The 25,773-nt window shown below is 43.5% G+C and overlaps 1 protein-coding gene across 1 annotated transcript in view; it reads right to left on the reverse strand.

The window, feature by feature from the left end:
• LOC144103532 (uncharacterized) overlaps positions 1 to 23,549 on the reverse strand; it is a 45,177-nt gene extending 21,628 nt beyond the window's left edge. Inside the window, exons 1-6 of the mRNA XM_077636228.1 lie at positions 23,528 to 23,549; positions 21,154 to 21,204; positions 17,274 to 17,289; positions 13,252 to 13,346; positions 8,279 to 8,311; positions 3,370 to 3,402 (exon numbers count right to left, since the gene is read on the reverse strand). Coding sequence (XP_077492354.1) covers positions 3,370 to 3,402; positions 8,279 to 8,311; positions 13,252 to 13,346; positions 17,274 to 17,289; positions 21,154 to 21,204; positions 23,528 to 23,549 — 250 coding nt within the window. The remainder of the gene's footprint in view (positions 1 to 3,369; positions 3,403 to 8,278; positions 8,312 to 13,251; positions 13,347 to 17,273; positions 17,290 to 21,153; positions 21,205 to 23,527) is intronic.
• Between the last annotated feature and the right edge of the window lie 2,224 nt (positions 23,550 to 25,773).

The raw sequence follows: 25,773 nt of genomic DNA on the forward strand, positions 1-25,773 counted from the left end.
TTTGTTTCTTTTTTCGCTTATTCACGTCATTCGAGAGAGACATTTCCAATTTATCCTGTTCATTTCGCTCGATTGCCTTGCCGCCACCAGCTTCTACGCTCAGCGTTTTTTATGAATAGTAACGTAATTACATTCTGTCGAAATTTCTTACATTCACATCCTCTCATGTTTCCCAGAAGCAAACATTCGTGACAGTCAAAAATTTTATCTACTGCCACCTTAATTTTCAAGATCATTCATGCTTCCCAAAGTCACAGAAGGAAACCACTTGTCATGAGCTTTAGCGAAAATTTACCCAAGGAAAATTTTAATATTTTAAACTCATACTGTGCTATCTTATTTTTTTCAAGAATTACCATAAATCCTTGTGTACTTTTCGCACCCGGTGCATAATCCGCCGTGCAGAGTTACAGCTGGAAAAATTGCTTACATTGTCCGCGCCCAGTATATCGCCCGGCGGAGCAAATGTCTGCCAACAGCGCATATAAGTGCATGTACACGAATTATGGAACTAAACTGTCTCCTCGTAATAAAATATGCGCTCCGAATTTAATCCAATATTTGTCGATATCAAAAGATTATACATTGTACGATCCGCACTTACAAATAGTCCGTATAGCACAAGTTTCGAGAGCTTAGTTTCAAATTTTTCATCTATATACGGCGATCTGTAAATCGGAAATTGCGGTAGACTAACCTTTTCAGTGCGGATCATTGTTTACCGCTTGTTCATTTGCCCGTTTTCTTTAATCCATGCCCAGTTTTATACCTTGCACATTTTTTTTTCACCTTACTCTCTTTAGTACCTGGCTGCTTTGTTCACACCTTGTCTCTTCAACTCTGCAACTGCGGATAGTACGAGTGCACTTGTTCCTTCTACCTAACGGAGGGCGCTGATACTAAATCATCTGAATTATTGTGCCTTGTGAATACGCACCACTTTCAGATATCAAACCATTCCCTTATCAAAAGGATTACATAAGATCAAGAGCAGTTTAAATACACCGTCAATAACAAACTGCGTGATCAGTCATCACTTCTTGATTCTTTACACATTTTACAAAAAATTAAAATTTTTAAATGTAGCACTTCAGTTATTTATTAAATGTTTTCAGGAACAATGGAGTTTTAAATTTTCTCAGGATGTGCTGTAAGGATGCCAGTTAAAGTTTTATTGGGTTCGACTATGTTTTTTAGGGATGTACTCGAGCCCAGAAATTAGTCACTTTTCCTGCAGCACTACAGCCGGCACATAGCAAGATGACCAAAGAATCCTGTTACTTTTGCAAGCGTGACTTCATGAACTACATTCAAGAGCGGGTGCACTACTATACTGCGCGCGAAGCTGGTGGACGGAAGTGGTTCCAAGTTGAAGTGACGAATACGGCGATGCAATTGCTTGCGAGGCATCTTATTAGTGTAGTGTTCCCGCCATTGTTATTCTCCGTTGGAAGCGCAGACTTCATTGCTATTTGGGGTAAGAAAATGTTTCAGCGTTTTGCTCTTAACATTCAGGGTCATGTATACACCGCGAACTAGGTAATACAACCTTTGTCCATAAAGTTCCGTGGCTGAGTCTTTTAAAAAATGCGTTTAACACTGAAATCATTTGGGCAGCACCACTTCGAAATAGTCCCCCTTGCAGTCTATACACAGCTTCAAAACCTTCTTTGGGTCTAGGAAACAGTTGGAAAACGCTTCATTTGGCAGGCCTGTCAGCTTCTTTGTCGTGGCGTCTTCAATGGCCTCCACGCTCTCCATCCAGCGACGTTTTAGGGCTGTCTTCACACGAAGAAACAGAAAACAATCGCATGAGGAGAGGTCAGGCGAGTGTGGCGGATGGGGAAGTACAGTATTACTGTGCTTGGCGAGAAATTTTGTCATGGTGAGAGCAGTGTGCGGCCTTGCGTTATCATAGAGAAAGCTCGATTGTCCAGATGCCCATAAGTCAGGGTGACGGCATCGCAGTGCATCACGCATGTGTTGTAGCACGCGGATATAAAACTCTTGATTCACTGTACCCCTTGTGAGAGGAACTCGTGGTGTATGACACCTCTGGCATCGACAAAAATTATCAGCATCGTCGTTGATTCGGTCTTCTGTCGCCGCACCTTTCTTGAAGCCGGACCTCTTGTGGACAGCCATACGGTGGTATGCCTCTTTGTGGACCGCATTGAAAACAACAAGTTTTCTCTTCAGCAATGATGCTGTCGACGAATGCAGCATCTTTCTCTGCCTCGGAGAGCAAATGGACGCTCACTGATGCCCGCGTGTACTTCTGGTCCTGGGTGAGGGAGTGCGGGACAAGTCTGGCGTCTTCCCCAAGTTCTCTCGCAAAATTTGATGGCATGTTGTCTTACTAATGTCGAAAGCATCTAATAGCATGCGGACCGGAATAGTGCGGTCTTGCTGTACTATTTCCCTGATCCGAGCCACATTGTTTACATTCCGTGGGGTTGAAGGGCGCCCCTGCCTTGTGCTGTCTTCCACCGACGTTCTCCCCGAAACTAACCTCTTGTGCCACTCGAAAACTCGCGCCCGCGATAATGTCTCGTTTGCCGTAAGCGTCACGAAGGAGCTCATACGTCTGTGTGGCTGTGTTGCCAAGCTTCACACAGAATTTGATATTTAGACGCTGTTCGGTGTGAACGTCCATCTCTCCACATTCACTCCCTGTAGAATGCGCAAAAGAATAGTGACAACGTATTTTTCTACATGTACTGCCATCTAGCCGTAGGCGCAGCAATTAACATAAAATAGCTCAGGTTAGCCCAACACCATGGCGCTACACACAACGCTCAAAAGTAGTTTTGGGGAATCATTTCTAGAGAAGAAAATAAACCAGCCTCGAAACTTTACGGACAAAGGTTGTTTTATTCCTATCAAAGTAAAGGTCGTTTGAATTAAGCTTCATGAAATCGAAATTTTGTAGCATCGAATGAGAAAACAGCTTTTTTGTTTAAGGTAATGACGCTGTCCCATTCCTTGAAAAGAACTCTTAAATTTTATAGTGAACTTCGGCTATGCACAGCGCTTTGCCAAGAAGCATGAGTATCACAGTTCGTGTGTGTGTCACATCATGAAGGATTGTTTAGTGCAGGGAATAAAGAAATTCCAATTCTCTACAAATTGCACTTCTACTTTTGGCGCATGGGTACAGTAAAGTGTTTTATGAAGTCGTAGAAAACTACAGTTGTTTCTTTACGAGAAAGCCACGTCCAAAGACCAATAAATTACACCACAGCCAACTGCTCCTCAGGCACAAAAATATATATACTAAGCACTTGGAGATGTATTGCAGCACTTTGCGGCAGCCGTGACGCCCACCCTTATACTAATGCTTCTGGGTTAGTAGACATTAAACATCACCGGATGTAGTCGTCGGCTTCAGCCTTTGGGATTCTGAAAAGAGGTGTTGAAGGAAGCCTTTAATACAACACGTAATCCAGGTTTTTGAAAACACGCTACTTTTTTGCTCGGAATCAAAGTTCCCACCAGACACGACTGTTTGAGAAAGATCTCCTTATTAACAGACGGTAGAGCAAAAGTTCTCTTGCATTGCAGCGCCCGGGCTTCTGGAGATGAGAAGAGTAACATAGAACTCCAGACAGAAATCCTAGACCGCCAGTGAAAGCGCAACATTTTCGAACGGAGCAACGAATGCACAAGTCGTTGAGGAAAAAATCTTGGCACGTACCATATTAACGCACGTGCGGCTGCCAAACGTAACTCCTAAAAAAATAAGGGCTCAAATTTCTACTTTGAACGCAAGCAGCCAACTACAAAGGTCTAATAAAGCAACTATTATCTTTCAGGCGTATAAAACCTCTAAACTTATTATTGAACCGAAAGCTTAACTATGCTAGATGAAGCCGATTTCGCGATGCGTTGCCTGTTGTCTTTCAAGTGAGCCAGACGTTAAGTGTGGCTGTAGGCCTTACCATATATGGTCCACCATGGTGTCGCACCACTTGACCTTTGAACTTTGACCCTTAGATTCGCTGCTAGAGGGCGGTAGAATAGTCTGCAGCATCGGTTGTGTGACCAACCTGTCGCTATGAAGCATTACTTTAAGTGCCACTTGCCACGGTGGCAGGGTGGGCGCACTGCGTACCCAGCGTGTGCAACGCACTCAACGTTACAGACGCCAAGCCACGTCTACTTGCCCGATACACCGCAGCTTTCGTTCTCTAACCAGGCTCAGCGTTAAAATAGCATGTAATTTTTTTATGTCAGTCATAAAAAGGCTCATTCCCAGGCTCCCAGGTTGCATTACTTCTTGACTGTGTAAGAAAAATGCATTTTAATTCTATGGGATAAATTGCTGAATAAACATCCAACGGAAGTTAGAGGCAGACAGAAGAAAGGCTGTGTACGAGCGTTACTGGACCAAGTGAAAAGCTAAGAGTCATGCAGGGCAGGTATTTTAATATTCCCAAACAGACCACGCCGTCCGCACCTGACGCAGACCCTGCGCCTTGCTGAGTTCTCGGGAGGAGCGGTTTTTAGCGAGAGTTTTATTTTTACAAATGAGCTTTTGAAAGTTGAAACCCTTCCACGTTTTTTCAAATTCCTGGACGACCCCATGTTAAGGCTTAGACAGGGAAAAAAACACAAAAGAGCGGACATGTGAACTGCAATCATCATGGATGATTTTTGCAGGACGTGTTCTGGCTGTATCGGTGGACGCACATTCTCAGTTTTTGTTGTAATCGCAACACTTAGAAGTTAGTGCCGTCGCGGCAGGCTGAAAATTCGATGGCAAGTTACGGGTTTGAAATATGCTCTAATATGGCTGCCTGGTTTGTAATCTAACCAACTTGCTATTTAAAACAGAATAAATTGCTCATAATTGAGTAAACATTCGGGATGAAAAGGAATGCGGAGTGTTTAACTTTTACTAAATGCTCATGTCATCTCAAGATTAGGTTTCATCAAGAACATGAGTTTTTTAAAACTTGAAAGTGCGTTACACTTGGTGACGGGCAAATAGAGTACGTCGCATGCACCGGACTAATTTTTAGCCGAGTAAGAATGAAGTCATCTTGCTCGAAACTATATTATTTTAGATATGGTTTCTTTAAGTTGACAAATTTCTCATCAAGTGGACTTTGCTGACTGCCATTATTTAAAACGATATTTTTCAATTTGATTGTCATATTTTTAAACGAATTTACGTTACTTTTCAAAATATGTTGTAGTATACTTTGAGCATCATTATTCTGTAGTATAATGATGGCAAGACATTTATCGAAAAGAAAGCCACACGTATTTCATATCGCTCTCTTTTCAACTCACAATTTATGCTGATGGATAGTGGAAAAGTTGAATGCTTGAATTTATACACGTTGTGCTGTTGCAAAGCTTGGAGAGCCAGGTATTAAATTATGAACATTTGTTATGCCGTATACCAGGTGCTACAGGGAAAAACAAGCAATTTTCGAAAATAGGCTTTATGGGGTAAAAATATTGATTTTACGACACATCATTACTAGTGTTGGCGGACACCGCCAAGTTAGTGATTTGTTTTAAGTAGTAAGCTGGTTGACTATTTTCTGATAATTAACTTTTTATCTATTATATTTAGGCACCTGGTTGGATTTGTGGCCGGTCGTTAGTAAAAGCCATATCAGTTTTTTGAACTTCGAAAAGGCGACTATCCTCGGTTCTGTGGCTCGACGAAATTTGGCTACGTCGTGCCAAATTCACGTGCTTTCGATAGTATGAAAGGCAAAGCAACGCGTCCAGTGCACATAACTATTCAAAAAAGCCAAAGATTGTCGAGCCAGGCCGCCAAGAATAATCGGGTTTTCTAAAATCTAAAACTTATATGGCTGTTCCTAATGACCAGCTACGTATCTCTAATTGCAACTAGGTGCTTAACTCTAAGAATTAAAAAGCTAAAAAATAGTTAACAAGCTTACTACTTAAAACGATTCACCGGTCTTCCGGTGTTCACCAACACTGGTAATACTACGCTGAAAAAGCCGCATTTTTACCTCAAAAAGTCTATTTTTGAAAAACTAGAAGCCTTCCCTGCCTGGTATACGCGTTAATTACTGTAATTAGAGCACCGCAAATCTCTGCCGGGTATATGAGCCCCATTTAAGTAATGTTTCCCAGTTTTTTTACTGAAACAGAAGTCATATACATTGCTTCTGTTGACGATTTTTCAGTTTTTCAATCGTCGGAGTGATATGCTGAACTCTGGTACGCTCCTTTAAATCAAGCACCTGTACAAAACCCTCGCGCATGGTGTGTTCAGCAACTAATTTTTTTTTGTCATGAAAGGGAGGCAGAGCGTGTAGTTTCTATTGGCATCGATTGTTATGCTCTAAAACGCTCTGCCTTTCCGAACGATTGAAGATTCAGCTGGGGCCACAAAAAAGCCTAACACCGCGGAAGTAAATGAAAAACGATTCAAAAGAAGGGTGCATTACAATGGCACTGTAAATGATTGAAGCAAACACCTAGGCATAAATAGACTGAATCGCGGAGCTTTGGAGCGAGTGCCATAACCCAACTCGAGTCCAAGCTCATGCAGCAACCGGCAGATAAGGCAGCGCAAGCAGTACCATTGTTCTTGGCATAGGCCATTGTCATCTTCGGTACTAGACTATTCATAGCACAGCGAAGACCCGCACACGAAAAAAAATACGTTTGCGATGTAAGATTCATCTGATGCACGTAAGTTGTGTGCTTCAGTCCTTTCGCTTGAATGACCCAGCAATGTGCGTACGTTCTGCACGTCTTCCATTTCCATTCTTGAAAAGAAATATGCAGTCGCTAAAGCTTGTTAGAAAGCGCAGCATTTATAAGAAAATAACATGCTCTGCGCGTAAAAGGGCGTAACTGTGCCTCATGCATGCCCCATTCATTTCGTCTCTCAGGTTACCAAGTTATTCTTTGTTTCCAATTAATTTATTCTGAGTGATTGAGCATAGGTACAAAGCGTAAACACTGCATTCTTAAACAGCGTGTATGCACACTTGATTGCGCACTATGCCAATTGGCTTTTTCGGCCGGTCCTCAGCATTCCAGCTTACTAGCAACCTTGTGAGTTGTGAACAACACGCGTGGAGACCACGTTTTGTTTCACAACCCCGCACACAGTGAGAGAGATAGCAAATTCAGCTTCTTCGCAGTGTGGTTCATTTTTACACAATAAATTTTAATCCCGAGGAAATTTCAATAGGATGCCATTGCCCCTTAAGTGTTATTTTGTGACTCAACAGCGATCTGTGCAAAAAGATTTCGAGACCGAGGGATCTGGCATTGAAAGTGACAACTGAATCCGCCGCCTCAACGCACCAACCGAATGTGGTCTTAAAGGCCTGCCTCAAGTATGTAAGAAGAGCAGAAATTCTTCCCTGTAAGTCTCATTACGTTCTCATTGAATGCTCAGAACACTTCCAAGTCATGCACAGAACTACGGCGGGCTTCTTGCCGCTTTGTAAGTGATGATCGAACAGCACCGACTGCGTGAAAAGTCAACCGCTATCTTTTAGTTTATTTAAAGGCGTTTTATTCTAATCAGAAATAAATACTGCGTAGATTACCGTTCCAGTTGTGACTCCAAAAAGAATGCTGGAATATTGAACTTTGCTGCACTTTTGTGTCGGGTTTGAAGTCTGAAGAGTTTCACGGTTTGTTCTTCTTAAAGCGAATATGTAAAAAGCACTCGGGTTAACTGGGCTACCCTTTCGACGGCCCCCTCAGATATGAAAACTACAATTCATCATTTTTTGTTCCTTGCGATAATGTCCCGCTATTTTTCAGTAATATGTATATATGAATATACTTGATTTGCTTCACTAAGCAAGGGGGGCGGGCTATTTCATGGGTAGTAAATTCAACTGCAAGCATCACGACTCCACTGATGCTGACATAATTTTTCATGGCTCTACAATCTAACGCTTGGCGGAAATTTCGTTTTGGTTGGCGAAGATACGCTGCTCCTGCTGATGGTGGTAAGATTCATTACCCGAGTCATTTACCTTAAAACTCTTAACACGGCTCCTAAATGCACGTCTACCGTCAGACAGCTCGGGAAACGGTAGGCTTGAACTTCTTTGCTTAAAACATTAATTATGAGAACAAGATATTTAAGCAGTAAATCAAAATATAGCGCTGTCATTACGATAAAAACTCGAAGCAATGCTTCTCAGTCGCTTTCATACATTGTCGAAGCACTCGAATAGCCAGGGGAGTACACAGCTCCGATTGCAAGGGTCATGCACTTATTACCGCATACTAGAGAACGCTTTCTAGCACTCACCGGGTGTAGCCACAGCACTCAGCCTCAGGAACGCTTGAAAAAAAAAGAGAATAAAATAATAGCCGATTAGCGCATTCAGTCCAAATGCGAAATAGGTGCGCTAGCATTTTGATTGACACTTCGGTTCCGGTGTTCAGATTCAGTTTTCAAGGATGGCAACTCGGATAGCGATAATGGGTTAAAGTTCATGCATGCAGGATTGGTCATTCCCTACATTACATTAACAAATCCCTGGGAGTCCTGATACTACTCCTGGCGCAGTGATGCAGGGTTAAGCGACGCGCCGCTGCCCTTCTGTGGCATGTGCTGCCAACGGTGGGACTTAGGTTGCTTGGGTTGGGTTGACACCCAGTTTGCTATTCCGGAGAATAATTCCGGAGAATGACGAATAATTGAGGCTGCCACGTTGGGTAGGCTGCTAGGTTAATACAAATAAGGTTGGCAGCCCGAAATGCAGTGGGCAGGTCGCAGGTTTTCCACCCCCAGTGGGCAGAGAAGCAGCCTCTCAGAAAGCAAACTTCAGACAGCCTGCTAGAAAGCAGGTTCAAGACAAATAAACAGACAAACACACAACGACGAACTGCGATGAATGCCATCTTTAAGTGTTAACGCACTAAAACAAGCTAATAAGCTTTCTCGGTGTACATATGGTCATCGAGGCCGAAATCAGGCTGATTTAACCTCGCCATAAGTTTCCTGAAGCAGTGATGGCCCAAGCAGGAGCACCTCTTTAGCTTAGAATGAAGCCTCTTTCTCGCCATTTGTTATTTAGGCTACTGCAAGCCAGGATCGTAGAAGAACGCCTTTAATAGAAAGCTCTCATGTGCACATGTAAACGCTTGTTTTTAACTGCCCGAAGCCAAATCCAGCGTCTTCAAGGAAAGTAACAGGGCCTTCAGTGCTGAGCCAAGGTCCACCAACTACAAACACCGGGGCTCCAACTTTCAATTCGCAAAAAAATTCTCACAGCTACAAAAAGTCGAAAACAGAATTAATGCTTGAGTCGTTTACAAGCAGCACACTGTCTTTTTTGTGGCCCACAAAACCGTTACTGTCGCGCCGCTAGGACACTTCCCTAAATGAAACTTTTCTTGGTAAATTTAGTACAACAGAATAAAATATTATAACGGAAGTATGGTGTCTTTTTTTCTCTTTGTGTTTCTTCAACGTAATCAACGTAACATAGCGTAACAGCTATGCTGGATTAACCCTTCTTGCTTTAGATTTTTTGCCGTGTATGAGTAATGTCTTTAAATGCAGGTGTTTAGTGCAGGGAAGCCGACTTAAGAATGACTGCTGATTTCCGCCTGAAAAGGCCATTCCAAGGCGCCTATTGGAGGACTCTTGCAGAAAGATTTGAAAGACTACAGATGCCTTCTTGCCGATAGCAATGCATGGAGAGCCAGTCTGAGCAATGCTTTCAAGTCATGCTCCGCTAGTTTGGGTGCTGCTGCCGTTCCCATGCACCGGAAGCAACCATCGAGAGCGACCTGGGGCGCAAAATTTCACTTTCAAGCATGTACAGCCCGCGCCATCCTTGTGTAGAGTCGAGGAAGAGTGCACTTTTGTTCCCAAAAATCCGCACCTCATCCTGGTTTATAGGTTTTACAGCCTATGATCACCCAGAACTACAGCCACATAGAAGTGCAAGACGGGAGTGAGCGGTTTGCTCGGAAACAATAAGCAGCTTTATAATTTCAGTTATGATTTCACTGCGCACACTGTGTGGGCACTCTACACGACGCTGACGCAGACTGTACTGCGTATGACACATATACTAAAGGCGGTTTACGGAATCCCGTACAACGGATCATTGGGCACGAGTCATCGCATCTGGACCGAGCGAGCACTAACGATGTTCTGTGAGGTTCATCTTGAATGCAGCATGAACTGCTAGACAGTGCATTTCCCAAGGCCTGTACTCGCAGGCTTAAAATCTTGTAGCCAGCCTCTCCTCACAGTTCGAAATGCTGTACACATAATGCAAGTAACCGTCGGTCGATTTATATTGACATTCAGTGATGTGTACCTCGGTTATAAAGTAATCAGAGTAAGTCAAATATTATTGGTTTGTTGAAAGTTGAAGTGTAGATATTTATACCACACGCAGTTTTATTACACATTGGTTAGCAACTTCCTTTGCTGAGAATATCAATTTCATGTCGCTACAGAAACATGCCTGCCTGAAACATTATTCTGTTCATGCTCATTCTAGGGTGGGTCGCCAAATTAGAGATATGAACACAGTTATCGTTGACCAGATTTGGGCAGTCAGTCAGGCATACACGGTTCGTAAGCGCAGCAATCCACCACAAGGGCTAAATTTAACGCGCACACAAAATTGCTTTCTTATCTTCAGTCGTCTGCACAAACGGTGTCTCAGTCATGTTTTGCCAACCTACTGGTCGCATGTCTGTCGCAAACGAATAAGGAATAATTTTTTTTAATTATTATCTTAAATACCGGAATCTTAAAAATACATTAGAATCGAAATTGCTGCTTTGTGACTTTGGCAAGCGCCTTCTCGCATCTAACTCGCAGTCCCGCTATACATGGAGAGGTTTATTTTATTTTCAAGAGCAAGCGTGATTTGGTTTTAATCTGTGAAAGAAAGGAATACCGTTGTGACTCTGTGAACTGCATCTCCTTAAGCTACGAGGGACAACACGTAAAAAAGGAGACTCGTAAAACAGAGAGCCTTCTCACCCACATTGCATCCGAGCTATCCCTCTACAGCCTCTAACCACACTAGCGCTTGGCAAACGGCTCCCTGATCCTAGCCTGCGTTCGCACAATGCGCTTTCTCTGCGTGCATTAAGTCCAAGGTCGAGCGTCACCGAGCGCTCAGCACTTAATCTGACATTAGGTCGTTTTTCGGTGTTTTTTGCAATTCTTCTGCAATTTTTAGGCGTTCATAGGAGACATAGATAGCTTTTGTACCTTGTAGCGTGTGGCGACGAGGTGAAGATTAGGGGAAGAGTGATGAAGGTTAGACTTAGGACGTTGGAAGATATGCACTCATGACCGTGTTTTGATAATTATACCGTAACAGTTAATTTAGCAATAATGGCTATAGGTGAAGTTTGCGGCGTTCATATAGAGGAATAAATTGTCCCTTCATTTAAATGTTTCTCGACAGGGAAGCAGATTTATACGCCAGCAGAGGGGTTTAACCTGCTGAAAATTAGTGAGTTACTCTGAAGCACTGAAGGCGAAACTACTTCATAGGAAACGTAACGTGACGTCAATGGAACATGTATGTGACTCAATTATCTTGCTCTATCGATAATTCTTATTCGTTAAATTTTATTTCATTAATTAAAATACTCATTTATGAAAATTTAGGAACACCCAAAATTTTCCGACCTCTTAAGTGTATCACAAATTCTTGTTCGAGCATTACGTTTCCTGAAATAATCGAATGCGTTTGCAAATTAACGTAGCATTTTATGAGCGCCAAGAATTATTATGCTCGCTTGTTATTTATTCATTTTAAAAAGTATTGGAAAATACTGCACCGCTAAAATTTTCTCTTGTCAGACTGTTCGGAAAGCGAAGCAAGTTCTGGTCGCATGCATGCTAGAAGAATCTATATAATGCTGGAATTACGGTGACGGAGCCTGTGAGCTTCACAAGATTTGCAATCACTCGCTGCCTAAAACGCACTCACCGATAGGAAGTTCATCGTTATTCTCAAACACAGCACAGCCGAGAACAAAGCACTTTGATATGCGTCGTGACAGTTTGGACGCGCACCGTTTGGCCCAAACATACTTAGAAATTCCAGACATACGCATTTTCGCACGAAATGTAGTTTATCAAAGCATTTTACTGTATATAAAAGACTGCATCCTACCAACCATTTTATTCAAAAATTCCTCCTCGGTACGTCTTTAGTTTTATGCCATAATGATTCATAAAAGCGCTTCATTAGTTTTAGGGCATACGCATAGTAAAAGCTCAGTTTTAGTATGCGTAGTAAGATTAGACTATTCCTATCAGTATGTTAACAGCAGTATCTTATATTATTCTGCAGTTGTTTACAAAGAAAAGCGGTATCCAAGAAAGCTGGGCTTGTTTGCCCGAAGAAACGGTCAAGTTTCAGCCACTCTGAAGCCGCTCGTTAAAACACTTTCTCCACTTGCTGGCCGCCCTTTTGTCGCCGCCCTGTGATATCTCGAAATCATAGATTTTTTGCATCTAAGCTACGCTCTTTTATTATGTCTATGATGGCTTTACTAGACAGCACCATTAGAATGTTCTGGACAATAGGTGCTTTGGAAAGTGGTTGCGTTACCTGGTAAGCTTCAGTGAGAAAGAGTACCTTTGCAATGCAGCGCCCTGATTCGAGAATACTGTGCGGTCCCCGATTTGAGAGGGAACACCTATTTACACAGGTATCACGATGGGGCATTCGTATCTACTTCAGCTATAGCTAATAAATTGTCTGTTTGATTTTCACTCCAAGAGCGAATTAAATAAGTTTTGTAACCAAGACATGAAAAGGAAAAACAAGGTTTTTCGGGACGACGTTCATTGCTCAGCACACCATCTGTGACACTGACTAACAAGGAAACAAGGTTTTTTTTAGTGCGGCCACTTGATGTCGGCATTGCGGTCTGTTGTCGTCAGGCAGCAAGGTGTATTTAATGTGCTTGTGTGTGAATAAACCTTCAGTTGGAAGTAAGCGCTTGTGTTGTACAAGTATCTCTTTTCCTATGTTGTTTGCGCTTGCACGTGACTGCAATGCACCAACTCGCCAACAGGTCTGTGCAATTGAGGTTCATTGTTCGTCTGTGTTGCTGGTGTAAAAAAACTTTCACACTCACTCGTGTCAGTCAAAATTTAGGCCCACGATCCTTCCTTGGAGTGAAATCAGCAAACAAGATTAAGTTATCTGGCCTCTCGGGTTGCTCAGTTCTATAGCACCATTTATAATACACCAAGGAAAGAAATTAACATGGTTCACTCACCTCGAACAATGGCGAACATCGTGGCAGTAAAGGCGACAAAGACAATTACGCTGATGCAACCAAGGAGGACCCAGGCTTGCTGCGGAGTGTCAACACTGTTGAAAAATAGGTGGAGATATAGAGCATCAGCCAGCTTCTACGCTATGTTTATCACAGCAAATACTCAACTTTTTTCAAGAAAATCGTCCATGGTTTTGCATCAAAAACTAAAATGAATATATTTTTTTAATTGAAAGCACAGATATAAACAAAGTAAGAACTGTTTTGCTTTCTCATATCTTTGCTGCTTCGAGGGCTAAGAACCGTCTCGCCTTGTCGGTTCTCATACAATAAGTGCCTACTAACGTGCATTGATAGCTATCTGAAGGCTCCACAAGCAATAACCTTTCCCTCATTCGAGCCGAAACGGTTGAAGGAGCTAGGAAATTTGGGGGAGATTTTTCAGCTTTGCCTTGAGAGTAAGACACAATAGCGTAAAGGGTTATTTCCAATATGCGCAGCGAGTCATTCTTTACTTTACTTTCATAGATCCCTGTGAGTCCTCATACACCTCCTGACGCATTGGTGTAGCAGTTAAGCGATTCGTCACTGCCCCGGAAAGGTAGGTGCTCGCAGCGGAAGGACTTGTGCAACCCAAATTACTCGTCTCGAGCGACCAATGATTAATTTAACTGCCACCTGCTTATGACGACGCCGCAAGTTCGCGTGACCTAGGTGCCCCACATGCCTCGCTGGTTGCTCTCTGGGCACCACCTGCTGGAAGCATGACCGTGATTTCTCGCTCACAGAGCCGACGCCGGATTTTCCGCGCTACGGGGAATTTTTAAGATGAACAGCAGGCAAGAGTTGTAGTCTACAGCAATGTTTGCCTAAAATGTTTTTGCTTTTTAAATTGAACAAATTCTCCATTCAAAGCAGAGTGCTTGAGAAGGGCTGCCGTGTCTTTGCTAAAAACTTTTGAAGGGCTCCATTGGCGGCTGCCCTCACTAGCGCTCTTCTTCTTAACGCAGCTTAGTGAATGAGCAGGCATGTGAAGGGAGATGAGGGACACTTTACGACATACATTTCCAACAAAAAAATGCTCACAAACGCCAAAGGAGTTACACGCGAACATGCTTTTTTATTTGCGGTGTTGGTCAATAAAAAATTGCGAGCGCAATCGTTTTTTTTTTCGAAATATATTTGATAATAAAGTAGGACGAAAAAGAACGTCGGGACACCTCATTCCTTTATGTGTTGGCACTGTGATAGCATTCGAACCGGTTGATGCCTTTTCTGGACGCATTAGTGGGACTTGTGAGACGCAAGTTGGTCTTCCAGTACGCAACCTACAAGGTTGCCCACTGAAGGCTTCCAACAGACGAACCTGGTCTGGTGAAATCTCTTCCCCCCGCCAGTGCCCATTGTCCAGTCCGGTGACTTCAATTCTATTCTTGTTACATCACCAACCTATATTAAATGGTACTTATTTGCTCTGGTGACATCACTGAGGAAAGCTCTCCACTTCAGCCAATCGGCACTTTTCTGAACAACACCGAGTGGTGCTAGGTTCATGGTCCCGGTAGGGGTATTAGTCTATTGCATAATTAGAATATACTGTTACTAGCATCGAACCCCGGTCTCCTTATGCCGCGGACGGTGCTCTAACAACTCAGCCATGGCGGCGGATGTCCAACCTTTTACTGGGTGGTGTTGAACAAAGCATTAGAGCTTATGTTACATGCAAAAAGAATACACTGTAAATTTAAACTCTGAGAAGTCGTCGCCATAGCTCAGTTGGTAAAATACCGTACGCGACGAGCGGAAATCATGAGTTCGAATCCCACTTCAAGAAGCGGTTTATTCTGTTTTTAAAATCTGTTACCCTTCAACGAAAAAAGGAATACACAAAAAATCGGCATTGATCAACACCACAGATAAATAGAAGACAGTCATCTATCCTTGTCTTCGTTTGATGTCTACAGGCTGCTTTTAAATATAGTCCACTAAATGAAAATTAGTAAATAGCCGTGCTCATTTAGGACTCCTTATTTCTTATTATCAAGTCGAAATTGACATAAGCACTTTGTCTTCAAATATGTGCTTGTCCACAAGAGCTTAAGAGTGTGAACATTACGACGCAGTTACACAAGGAAATTTTAATAATGACGAGATTTACAAGTGGATATATATTTTCTATTTACAGGTAGCATTCCCAGGCTTCTGGGTCGCGACGAAGTAGTACAGTAGGTGCCAAATTTCTGCGCCGGGGCTGGATTAGTGCAAGTATATCTCGTCAGGTGCATGTCGCGTGTCCTCATCATTCGTCATTCGACGGCTTAACTCAGGGTACACCAGAGCGCAACGGGCTCTGGACGAGGTTTTGCGAGTAAGTGGAACATAGGCGCATTTCTTCCACAAGCGCCGGTATGTGTTCTTGTATGCGGTACTTCACCGGGAGCAGCGGTGACAGGCCCACGATGAGATGACCGGTAAAGGTGAATCGATTGTGACGAAATGCGACCCCAAATTTCAGATGCGCTGGGTGAGGATAAACCCTCCCAGTAACAATTAGCTGCGGATGAATTGCCGTTCATTACAATTGTCTTATATACAGCAACATTAGGCAATGTTTACGCCAACTTCAGCATGCACATTTCTGTTCCAAGGACAGAACATCGAAAAGGCACCGAGTGTTCACACTGAATAGGGGAAACAACCGAAAGTTAAATGCGCAACTTGTAAGGATGCACAGCTGCGGCCAGAATATAACGCAGCACGCTTCTGCGGTCAAACTCCTCTTATGCCTTGTCTATCAGAGATTACAACGTACTATATGCATGCACAAGAAAGTGCCACGGAGGCGCTCGCATTCACGACCCTGAATCCTTTATATTGCCTTTACACAATGCATGATTGGAGTTCAAAATCCGAAGAGTGCTCCGTATAATTATAGCTGAGCCTGTACCTTTCGCGAATATGCGGCAGTAGACACTATTTTCTTTTGCCAGTGTGGCCTACTTTCTTATACCTAGCGTAAGGACTCTGTCCTAAACTACCAATTTCCAGCAATTTTTCTGCAGTTTCAAGTCCTAATACCAGGGAATTCACTCATGCGTGCTAAAAAAACATTTTATACATATGGTTTGGAGATATGAGAAATGTAGTCCTCTTTTCCATAGCGGCAGCAACGAGAAGCCAAAGATGACCGTCCTATAGCTACTGAATTACCGAATCGTTCGGATGTAAGCGTTTTAACCTATTTTACTAGTGATCCCTTACAGAGCTTTGCGCAGGAAGCCACACTTTCAGATTACCGCATCAAAAATCTTCTAAAATCTGGGAAGACAAGCTTGTTTTTTCAGGCCAAAGGCTAAATATTTCTGAATTTGCTCGCACAAATCTAAGTAGCGAAAAATTACATTCCACTGAACTCTATTTAGGTTTTATTCTAAAACAAATAACCCGTATTTTGCTTTTATTTCAACACACTGGCTGATATAAGTCGCACTGCATTTTGCTTTGTGAATCTCCAGATTCTACATTTGTTAGCACTCCTATTCAAGTGCTCTATGTAGCCACTTGTTCCATTGCTTCCATTTTTAGTCTAATGAGCAAGTGTTTTAAACCACTTGAATATGTTAGTACCTGTAGCTAACATAAAACATTTGGCGCCCGCTTTCATCGTTACCGTTCTCGGTCGCATGTCGAGGGTAGAACATTCGGGGTGCGGCCAGTGTGGGGCCACGCCCCATTTACGCCGTGTGAACGTCTTTGCATATTTCATCGTAATATTTTAGTCGCATCTACACTCCGAAACGCAGAACAAGTCAGCCGCTTACGCGATCGCATGGCCACTCCTCGCCATGCCGGAAGGATGAATGTCAAGGTATGTATCTCTCCCAAAAGTACAAATATTTTGTTTCACTTCTTCTCCATGGTTGCACGCTTCAATATCCCGCGAGCGTCTTGCTTAATAATTACGGAGAGACAAGACATGCGAAAACAATATTTTTAGCATCCAATAAAAGAACAATACTTACTGGCGTACATCGTCGTCTGTGAAAAGAAAATTATTTTTAGACGAATATCTTTTTTATGTCCGCGTGGTTTCGAGAATTCTCGCCTTGCATGAAAATGCCGTACAAATTATTACACTTTGTGTGTATGTTTTTTATTAAATGTTAGGTTATGAGCACTCTCAGTACCAGCCTATATGGCTACAGATTAAGCACTGCTAAATATAGCCCAAATCAGGCGTCTGTGCCAACGTAATTAGAAAAAATTTCTGGATAATAAATCTCGAGAAAAAGAAATAGCAGTGCTAAGCATTTACGCGTCAAAACGCTCTTCAATCTGTCTGTGGGACACATCATTTCATATCCAGTTGCTATATAGTCACGTCCAAACGGGTCCATAATGTTCATTCCTGAGAATGGTAGACATGTCGGCGGCCCATTTCATCAAGTTTTTATTTCCTTCTATGAGGAACCTATATTGTTTCCTCATACTTTCCTGCTATTATTTATGAGGTCACTTGTTTCAGACGGATACTCTCTACTCCACCTTGTCTATAAACTATTTCCTCTGGAGCTTCTTCTCTCATACATCTTCTTCCTGATCACCACGCTAATTATTCCTGGGTCGTTCTTTGGGTATATAATCTGAGCATTAAATGTTCACGCTTTGTTCAAACTATTCTTCATTCCACCCTGTTACGTGTAGCTATAATCGTAGCCTAATTGCTTGAATTCTTCGTTCATGTTCTATGACTTTCACAGTCTCTCACAGGATATCATTCCACAGTCTGTCCTGACACAGCGCTTAAAAACACATAAATTTCATGCAATGATTCTCTCGCGCCGCAAAGCCCTAGCCACTTCACAAGCGATAAAGATTCCTGTAGCCCGTGCATAGCATCGCAGGCTAAGTCCTCTGTTGCAGTCATTCAACAAACATGCGCAGGCCGAAGCCAAACGAGCAACATGCTACAACTCTCTCGAATTACGATGCTCGTGCATTCAGGCGGCCATATCTCATTATAAACGAAATACAACGGCGCAAGAAAACAGGTACAGGAACACGCTAAACAGAAGACAGGCGTCAACTACCAACGGATTTTATTATCTAGAAAGAACCGCATACAACCACCGCGGGGTCAAAAAAAAACCCAGACGTCGTGGGAAATGATAAGCAGATCAAAAGAGTGGCATAGAACAGCGCAGAAAGGCAATCTCTTCGTCTGCTGAGAATACCGATGGCTTACTCACGCACATGAAGCGCCGCTGTTGAACCAGGTATGTCTCTATTATTTCTCTTTCCAGCCTATTTTTCTACCGAGCATGAATGTGATTCTGTTGACACCAGGAAAACATTTGCAGGTACTGCAGTGTGTCGATATGTGGCTACCATATCCAGCCTTCACCTGCGTTCTCCGCAGTCTCGCACTACCATTGAAGCATTGCCCAGTTTGTCCTATATATTTCAGTCCACAGCTAAGAGCGATGACATAGATGACATCAGCGGTGCACTCTGTGAACACAGTTGCATGCTTTTGTAGGGAAGGCTACATTGGCCACGAAGTAGCAGTTTCGCAGTGCTCGCATTGGCACCATGCTCGCATTCCCACCGTGGTCGCACCGCACCACGTGACCAACCGCGTGACGAACCACGTGACAACAACTAGCCAGACAACCAGACTAACCTGGACTTGCAATCAAGATCAACCAAGGGAAACCAAGCTATGCCTTAGCTTTCGATACGTATATCCTGGCATAGCCGAGCTAAGCCACTGCCAATTTTTCCGACAGTCTTTGCGACGTTTGTCCTTAAGTTGTAGATCCGGCATAACTCGTAGGGTGCAGAAAGAACTACATTGACTTTATAGCGTTTGGCCACCCTCTTGATATTTTGTAATAGACAATAGATATACGAAATTGCCCCGACTGGCCTCTTTACCTTGTTCTTTTCTGTCTGATTATTCTGTGAAGCGGGTTTGAGCTTTTTTCAAAACTGTCTCAGTGACATTCGTGGCTAAATGACTCGGGTAACCCGCTCTTTGCAATATTTTCACCTGCACGTCGAAACTGCGCACTACTTCATGGTCACATGTTTTATTCAGAACTGTGGTTTGGAATAAGTAGCACAATCCGGGGAATGCTTAAATAATAGGGCGAGAGAGCACAGAACGCAGATGAAGTCTGTATATTGCAGCCACATCGCGACACACTGCAGTACGTGCATATGTTATCCTGTTTTCAACGGAACCAGATTCATCGCTCGGTCGAAAGATAGGCTGGAAAGAGAAATAATAGAGGCATACCTCATTCAGCCATATTCAACCTTAACGGACGATGAGATTGCCTTTCTGTGCGTCTCTATACCCGTTCTTTTACCTGGTTCACCTTTCTCACACCGTCTGTGTTTTGTATATTTTTGTGTCTTTCTTGTGGTTACACGCGGTTCTTTCTAGATACTAATAAAACCAGTTAGTAGTTGGCGCCTGCCCTGTGTTTTGCGTGTTCCCATCCCTGTTTTCTTCCGCCGTTGCATTCCATTTACGATGTCTGTTCAAAAGTAGCTCAAACTGAAGTCTTCCTGCAGAATATCTATCTTTATTCTAGTAAGCATCACATTCAACGACACTTGCCAATGTCAGACAGGAATCATATTAACACGGGTATGCCGTACAAATCTGGATTTATTCCGCTTGGGAAGGGTAATTTGTAAACATATAAAGAATGAGACATGTTCATAATCATTGGGAAAAAATTACATGGTCCAGTGCTCGAGATTAAGCTACTGCTGCGTAAATGCCTCGCCAAGCTAGAGTTTCTTTGTGAAATATTTTTTTACCTCTACACTGAGACTCGTCCTGCCAGCATCGATCATTAAGTCGCACAGACCCAAGGAAATATCGCTACTCACTGCTTTATTTCTTGCTCTGGCTAAATAGGATGACCCCTCTTAAGGCAATAATATTCCAAGCTTGTGTGCCCAGGTGCGCTAGCCAAAGGTGCAGAAAAGCATTCTCTATGTTGGCGCACAAAATACACTTAAATGAAGCACTAAAAGAAAGCGCGGTATAAGGCACGGAGGAACGCACTAGCATATTTCCCGTGTGAGAGGCAATGTGACAGAGCCTGCCTGATTGAAAATCTTGTGCTGGAGTGCACGACCGCAAGTTATGACATTACTGGAGTGATAATATCTATATCTTCCTTGTCCTTTACCTCGCATGTGATATCCGTGAAGAGAGAAATAGGGTAGTCAGAAGTTCTTGTTGGAGAATTTAAAACGTTAATAGTGGGTTGTCCCCCTGGTTATGATGATCATTTCAGTGTGATCAAAGTATAAAGTGCTAAGCCTATTGCACCTGTTTTCCTAAACAAGTTAGCATCGCTCAAAATCGCACCAGTTGGTACAAAGTGTACCCCCCCCCCCCCCCCGAGACATACAGTTATGCTCATGTACTAAAAAATTGAACACGCAACAATGGAAAGCCACCAAGATCAACGGAATACTGGGACCCATGCTTTTGTTTCAGCTAAAATTTCTTCATAATAGAACTCTTCATTACATCATGGCTTTCACAGCTACGTGTACATACCAGCAAACTGTTTCACAATCAAATGAAAAGACATGCATAATAATGAATGCGTCCTGACAAACGACACATTTCTTGAAGTTAATGACACTTCATCTGATGTCTAATTTGTTTACTTCTTTGCTCAGAGATGCACCAAAGCAATGCTCAGCTCAAAAATGCATGGCTAGCCTGCCAAGAGAATTCCTTCCGCTTAGGAGTACAGCACAAGGGCCTACTATTGTCCTTAGAAGCGGCAACAGTCGCGGCAAAACAAAGCTTTAGGGTGACCCTAAGACTGCATTCAAGGACGGGTGCGCACGCATACACAAGCTTACCCCTGTTCACGTCTTCAGAGCTTGACTCAGCCGGAGAGTAAAGCTGTTGCTCTGGTAGAGAGCGAGAAAGTGTAAGAGTCCATGCATGTTCACTGCGACAAAACATTTACTTCATAGGAAACTTTTTGCAGTGAAAGAGTGTTATGAGGATCTCCGCTATCAACACAGGTTTTTGGAGATGCCGGAAAAATAGCATGCACATTAGCTGCACAAAACCTCCTAAAAGCTGGCTTCCAACAAAGCTGTACATAACATAAGTAGTTATATTTTAACTACAGCCCAGAGTGAACATGTTCGGGCCTATTGCTCAAAATAGAGTAGTTTATCACCTTCAGCACAGCTGTGAAAACGCACGACATAAATACCTACTGTCCCCCGTTGAAATTACGCCTTTTCGTCCTTCAAGAATATGGCAATAATAAATGCTGAAACTATTTGTACTATTCTGGCATCTCCAAGTAAATTGCATTAACAGATATCCGGGCCATCAGTTCATGAACAAATAACGCAATGGCAATCGTCACACATAAACGCTGTAGCACTCATTTCATTGACAAAGTATATTTAGTGAACTTGCTATTTTAAATAATGGCAAGAGAATAAGAAGTAAATAAGCAATAAATTTCAGTCGTCGCTGTCCATGAAACGGCCAGTCTCTTGAACTGTTTGATGAGCTTTTCAACAAACACCAAATGGGCGAGTTGAACTTTCGCCATCAAGGAAGTAAGATCCGTTTTCCGTGTCATGCATGCATTAAACGTGCGTGGAAAATTGTTATTATGAAATAAAAAGTCCGCAAAAAGGGAAATCAGTTTGAGAGTTACGGTTCAAACACGAGACCATGAATACTCCTACAGGAAATATTTTCCTCTCCACGTAACGTTACAGCGGCAAAATGCAATCTGCTGGCATTACCGAGCACCTCCCGGAGGGATTGTTTCGTCGAGAAATGAGAAAAAAACATCTTAAGTTATAACTCACACAGTAGATAACCACCGTTATGACCAATATTTACGTGCCCGAAAGGACGGTGTACTTAACTCTGAACAGCAGGATCATCGCCAGAATTTCTATGGCTTTATGTAAACAATACGGTTTCACCTGTCAAACAACGCCTAATGCTCGCGGCACCGACGGCTGAAAAACTCAAAAGAATGTCATTGCATTCCATACCTCCAATGTAAATCACCGCGTCTATAACTGCGTCCCGCAATGCAAAGCAAGATCCAGACATTGCAGCTTCTAAACCGAACCAATACCCGTTGGAATACCGTGTACCAGAATCTCATTATTGTACGATGCATGCTTTGCCGCACCTTTCGGTAGAAGCATTGCTCTCAGCGTGAACTTCCAAGACGGTATCTTCAACTAGATTTGGTTTGGTTTATGGGGGTTTAACGTCCCAAAGTGACTCAGGCTATGAGAGACGACGTAGTGAAGGGCTCCGGAAATTTCGACCACCTGGGGTTCTTTAACGTGCAGTGATATCGCACAGCACACGGGCCTCTAGAATTTCGCCTCCATCGAAATTCGACCACCACGGCCGGGATCTAACCCGCGTCTTTCGGGCCAGCAGCCGAGTGCCATAACCACTCAGCCACCGCGGTGGATTTATCTTCAACTAGAGGCTGCACTACTTAGGCTAGTTGGGGAAATCGGGAAGCGGCCACGTATAAACCCACTTTATGTGCTAGAGTGAAAACATGGTACCTAAAATCACTTTATACACCGTATTATGTGCATTGCTCGAAGCGCCACAATCCAAACCATTTCACATTCATCATGAGTGTGGAATGATGATGATGATGAATTTTTATGGCGCAAGGTCATCTGAGACCAAAGAGCGCCATGGCACAAGGTATTTTCGACTTCTCAAGGTGGGGTCAAAGACCCATTTCCCAAGCATTTCACCCTAAATAAGCCGAGCACCAGACCAGGGGAAAGATTGTACCCATTGTATCACCGGTGGGTACCCGGCGGCACTGGGGATCGAACCCCGCACCTCCCGCATGCGAGGCGGATGCTCAACCACTCGGCCACCGCTGCGGTCAAGTGTGGAATGAAGATTACTCATGAAGCTTTAGAAGTAAACGCGCTGAGTTCTATAATGTGGTCCTTATACCATTATTATTCCACGCACACGTGAGCGGAGTTGTCTACGGGCACCAGGCGACAGCGAGATTGTTCAATCGGTGCCTATTACAACCCCACCGTAGTGTCAGAAGATGATGCGATAAGCCCGCAAAAGGATAGCTTACAAATAACGGCACACTAAGCGGTCGTCTCGCGATTTATTTCGCTCGGTGTACACCGGCTTGCTCTGTGACTGCTGCTCGAAAAGACTTGTCGAAGAATGAAAATATTTCCAACTCACCCATAGCAGGAGGCCCTGGCATCTCAAAGGCGGGGCGTAGAAGGAAACACTCTTCTTCTTCTTCTTCTTCTTCTTCTTCTTCTTCTTCTTCTTCTTCTTCTTCTTCTTCTTCTTCTTCTTCTTCTTCTTCTTCTTCTTCTTCTTCTTCTTCACCCCAGGTATATGGCACATACCCGCGCGCGGGGATTGGCCAAGGTGTAGTTGAATAAACAAAATAGTTTCCATCGAAGATGATGACAAAAATGTAGCACCAATCGTGAATTTTGAAAAATCAATGACTAAAAACAAGAGAATAATATTGACAGTTAAATAACAGACAGCATTTTGGAACACTCTCCTTGTTCTTCTTCTTCTTCCTCTTAATACACGGCACGTACCCACATGGGGATTGGCCAAGGTGTAGTGGCATAGCGCTCTCGTTGTTGTTGTTGTTGTTATTGCCTCTTTCATAGTTTCTTGGTACTTCTTCCGCCCAGGCAGCCGAATCCGCGTGCACCTCTGTTCCCACGCGGCTACTTGCTATTTCTTTATTGCGCATGTAGGCATGAAAAATATACGTTTTATTTTTCAAATAAGTGGAAGTTTAATGCTTGGGGATAAAAAAAAATTGGCGTAACACAATACTTGGTTCACCTCGCGGAGAAACGATGTGAACCTTCCCCTATTTTTCACTATTAGCGCCCTGTCTGCGACGCTCACCGTTAGATTATTTTAATATGTCCGGAGCACACATCAGAGCGAAAATTTATAGCGACCTTCAACAACTAATTTGCACCATAGATTTTTATCGATCGAAGTAAGATTTCTCCGACAGACCTGGCCGCTCCAAAGCAATTAGCTTTCAGACACTACATAGACATTAAAGGGATACTGAGGAGAAATTGAAGTTGGCTTGTATCGATAAAATACCAGCTCCTGATCACAAAAACGCCGCTCTTACTGAAAACAAAGCTCTTGTAAGGTAGAAAATAGCAAGAACCAAAATACAGGTTTCGCCGCCACAGGCCAATCTCGCAAGTACAAGCGTGGTGACGTCATAGGACAAGAGACGCCACCTTGGAGAAATTTTCCTTCCTACATGAGCCAGCGAATCTCTGAGGCTGACAAAGGAATGTTGCGCGGTTCATTATTGAAGTAAGTTTTGTTTTAAAACCGATAGTGCACTTTTAACACGCAAGGAAGGCAGAGAAAAGACAACCTGAATGTTGGAAGCAAAGAACACCGTTGCTTGGCGGCGCCACAGGCGGCCAGGAGAGTTTCGATTTCTTATGCAGCTTCGCGCCTATGAGCTTTGCGTGCCCCTTGGTTTTGTTTTTGACGCGTCTCGATATACAAGTGCCGAACAGCAGAGGAACTCCATGTGCCGCTTCAAGTGTTAGTTCACCTTTGAAGGAGCCTGTTAAGGCTTGTGAGATGATCGCCACGGTCGATGAAAAACTATGATGGCACGATGGTCGGTGATCGTACAAGGCAGTTCGCAGTATAAAGAGCATTTGTGTGTTCGCGCGCTCGCCCGGCGAAACATTCCCGGCTGTGCCAGTCAACTACAAACTTCTTAACGGAAGTCGTTTATTAGGGACGGAAGACAAGGTAAAGGCAGTTAAGAAAAATTGCTGATGGCCTAGCTCTGTTAGGCCAAGATATACGTAGCGAAAGCGCGGAGATTTCTGGATTGGTAGAGTGCATTCACTAGATGCGTATTTATTGATGGGTATACCTTGAGCCGTCGTGGCTCTGTTGAGCCGTCGTGGCGCAGGCTCTGTTAAGGCGCATTTATACTCCCGTGTAACACGCGCGCGCGCGCTGCATGGCGACGTCACGTCGGCCAAAGCGAGACCCTCTATACTCCTACTGCGCTTGACTGCCGACGCGTTCGGCGGCTTCGGCGCTCTCTGACCGCACTGGCGGAGACTTGGAGCATGTTTCTATTTCGCCCCGAGTGCGCCAGCCGCTGCCTGCCCGACCAGACTGATTCGGCTCCGCGCCGAGGTGCGCGTTGTGACGTAATTCAGTAGCTTTGGCAGTTGGGCGGAGCTGTTATTTTCGAGCTCTCGGCTAATTTAATCCATTCACAGTACACATTTGAAGGTGCATGCAAGTGGGCGAGAGAGCCCGATCCAGTGGACCCGTTGGGTCTAGCGGAAGCAGTTGAAGCACCGTGCGTCATCTTAATTTCAAGCCGCCAACTTTAAACGCGACCGCCCTTGAGCACCCATCCGTTTTTTGTGGCAAAAAAAAATTAACAA

Source organism: Amblyomma americanum, chromosome 9 (genome assembly GCF_052857255.1).
Source record: "Amblyomma americanum isolate KBUSLIRL-KWMA chromosome 9, ASM5285725v1, whole genome shotgun sequence".
Classification (NCBI taxonomy): domain Eukaryota; kingdom Metazoa; phylum Arthropoda; class Arachnida; order Ixodida; family Ixodidae; genus Amblyomma; species Amblyomma americanum.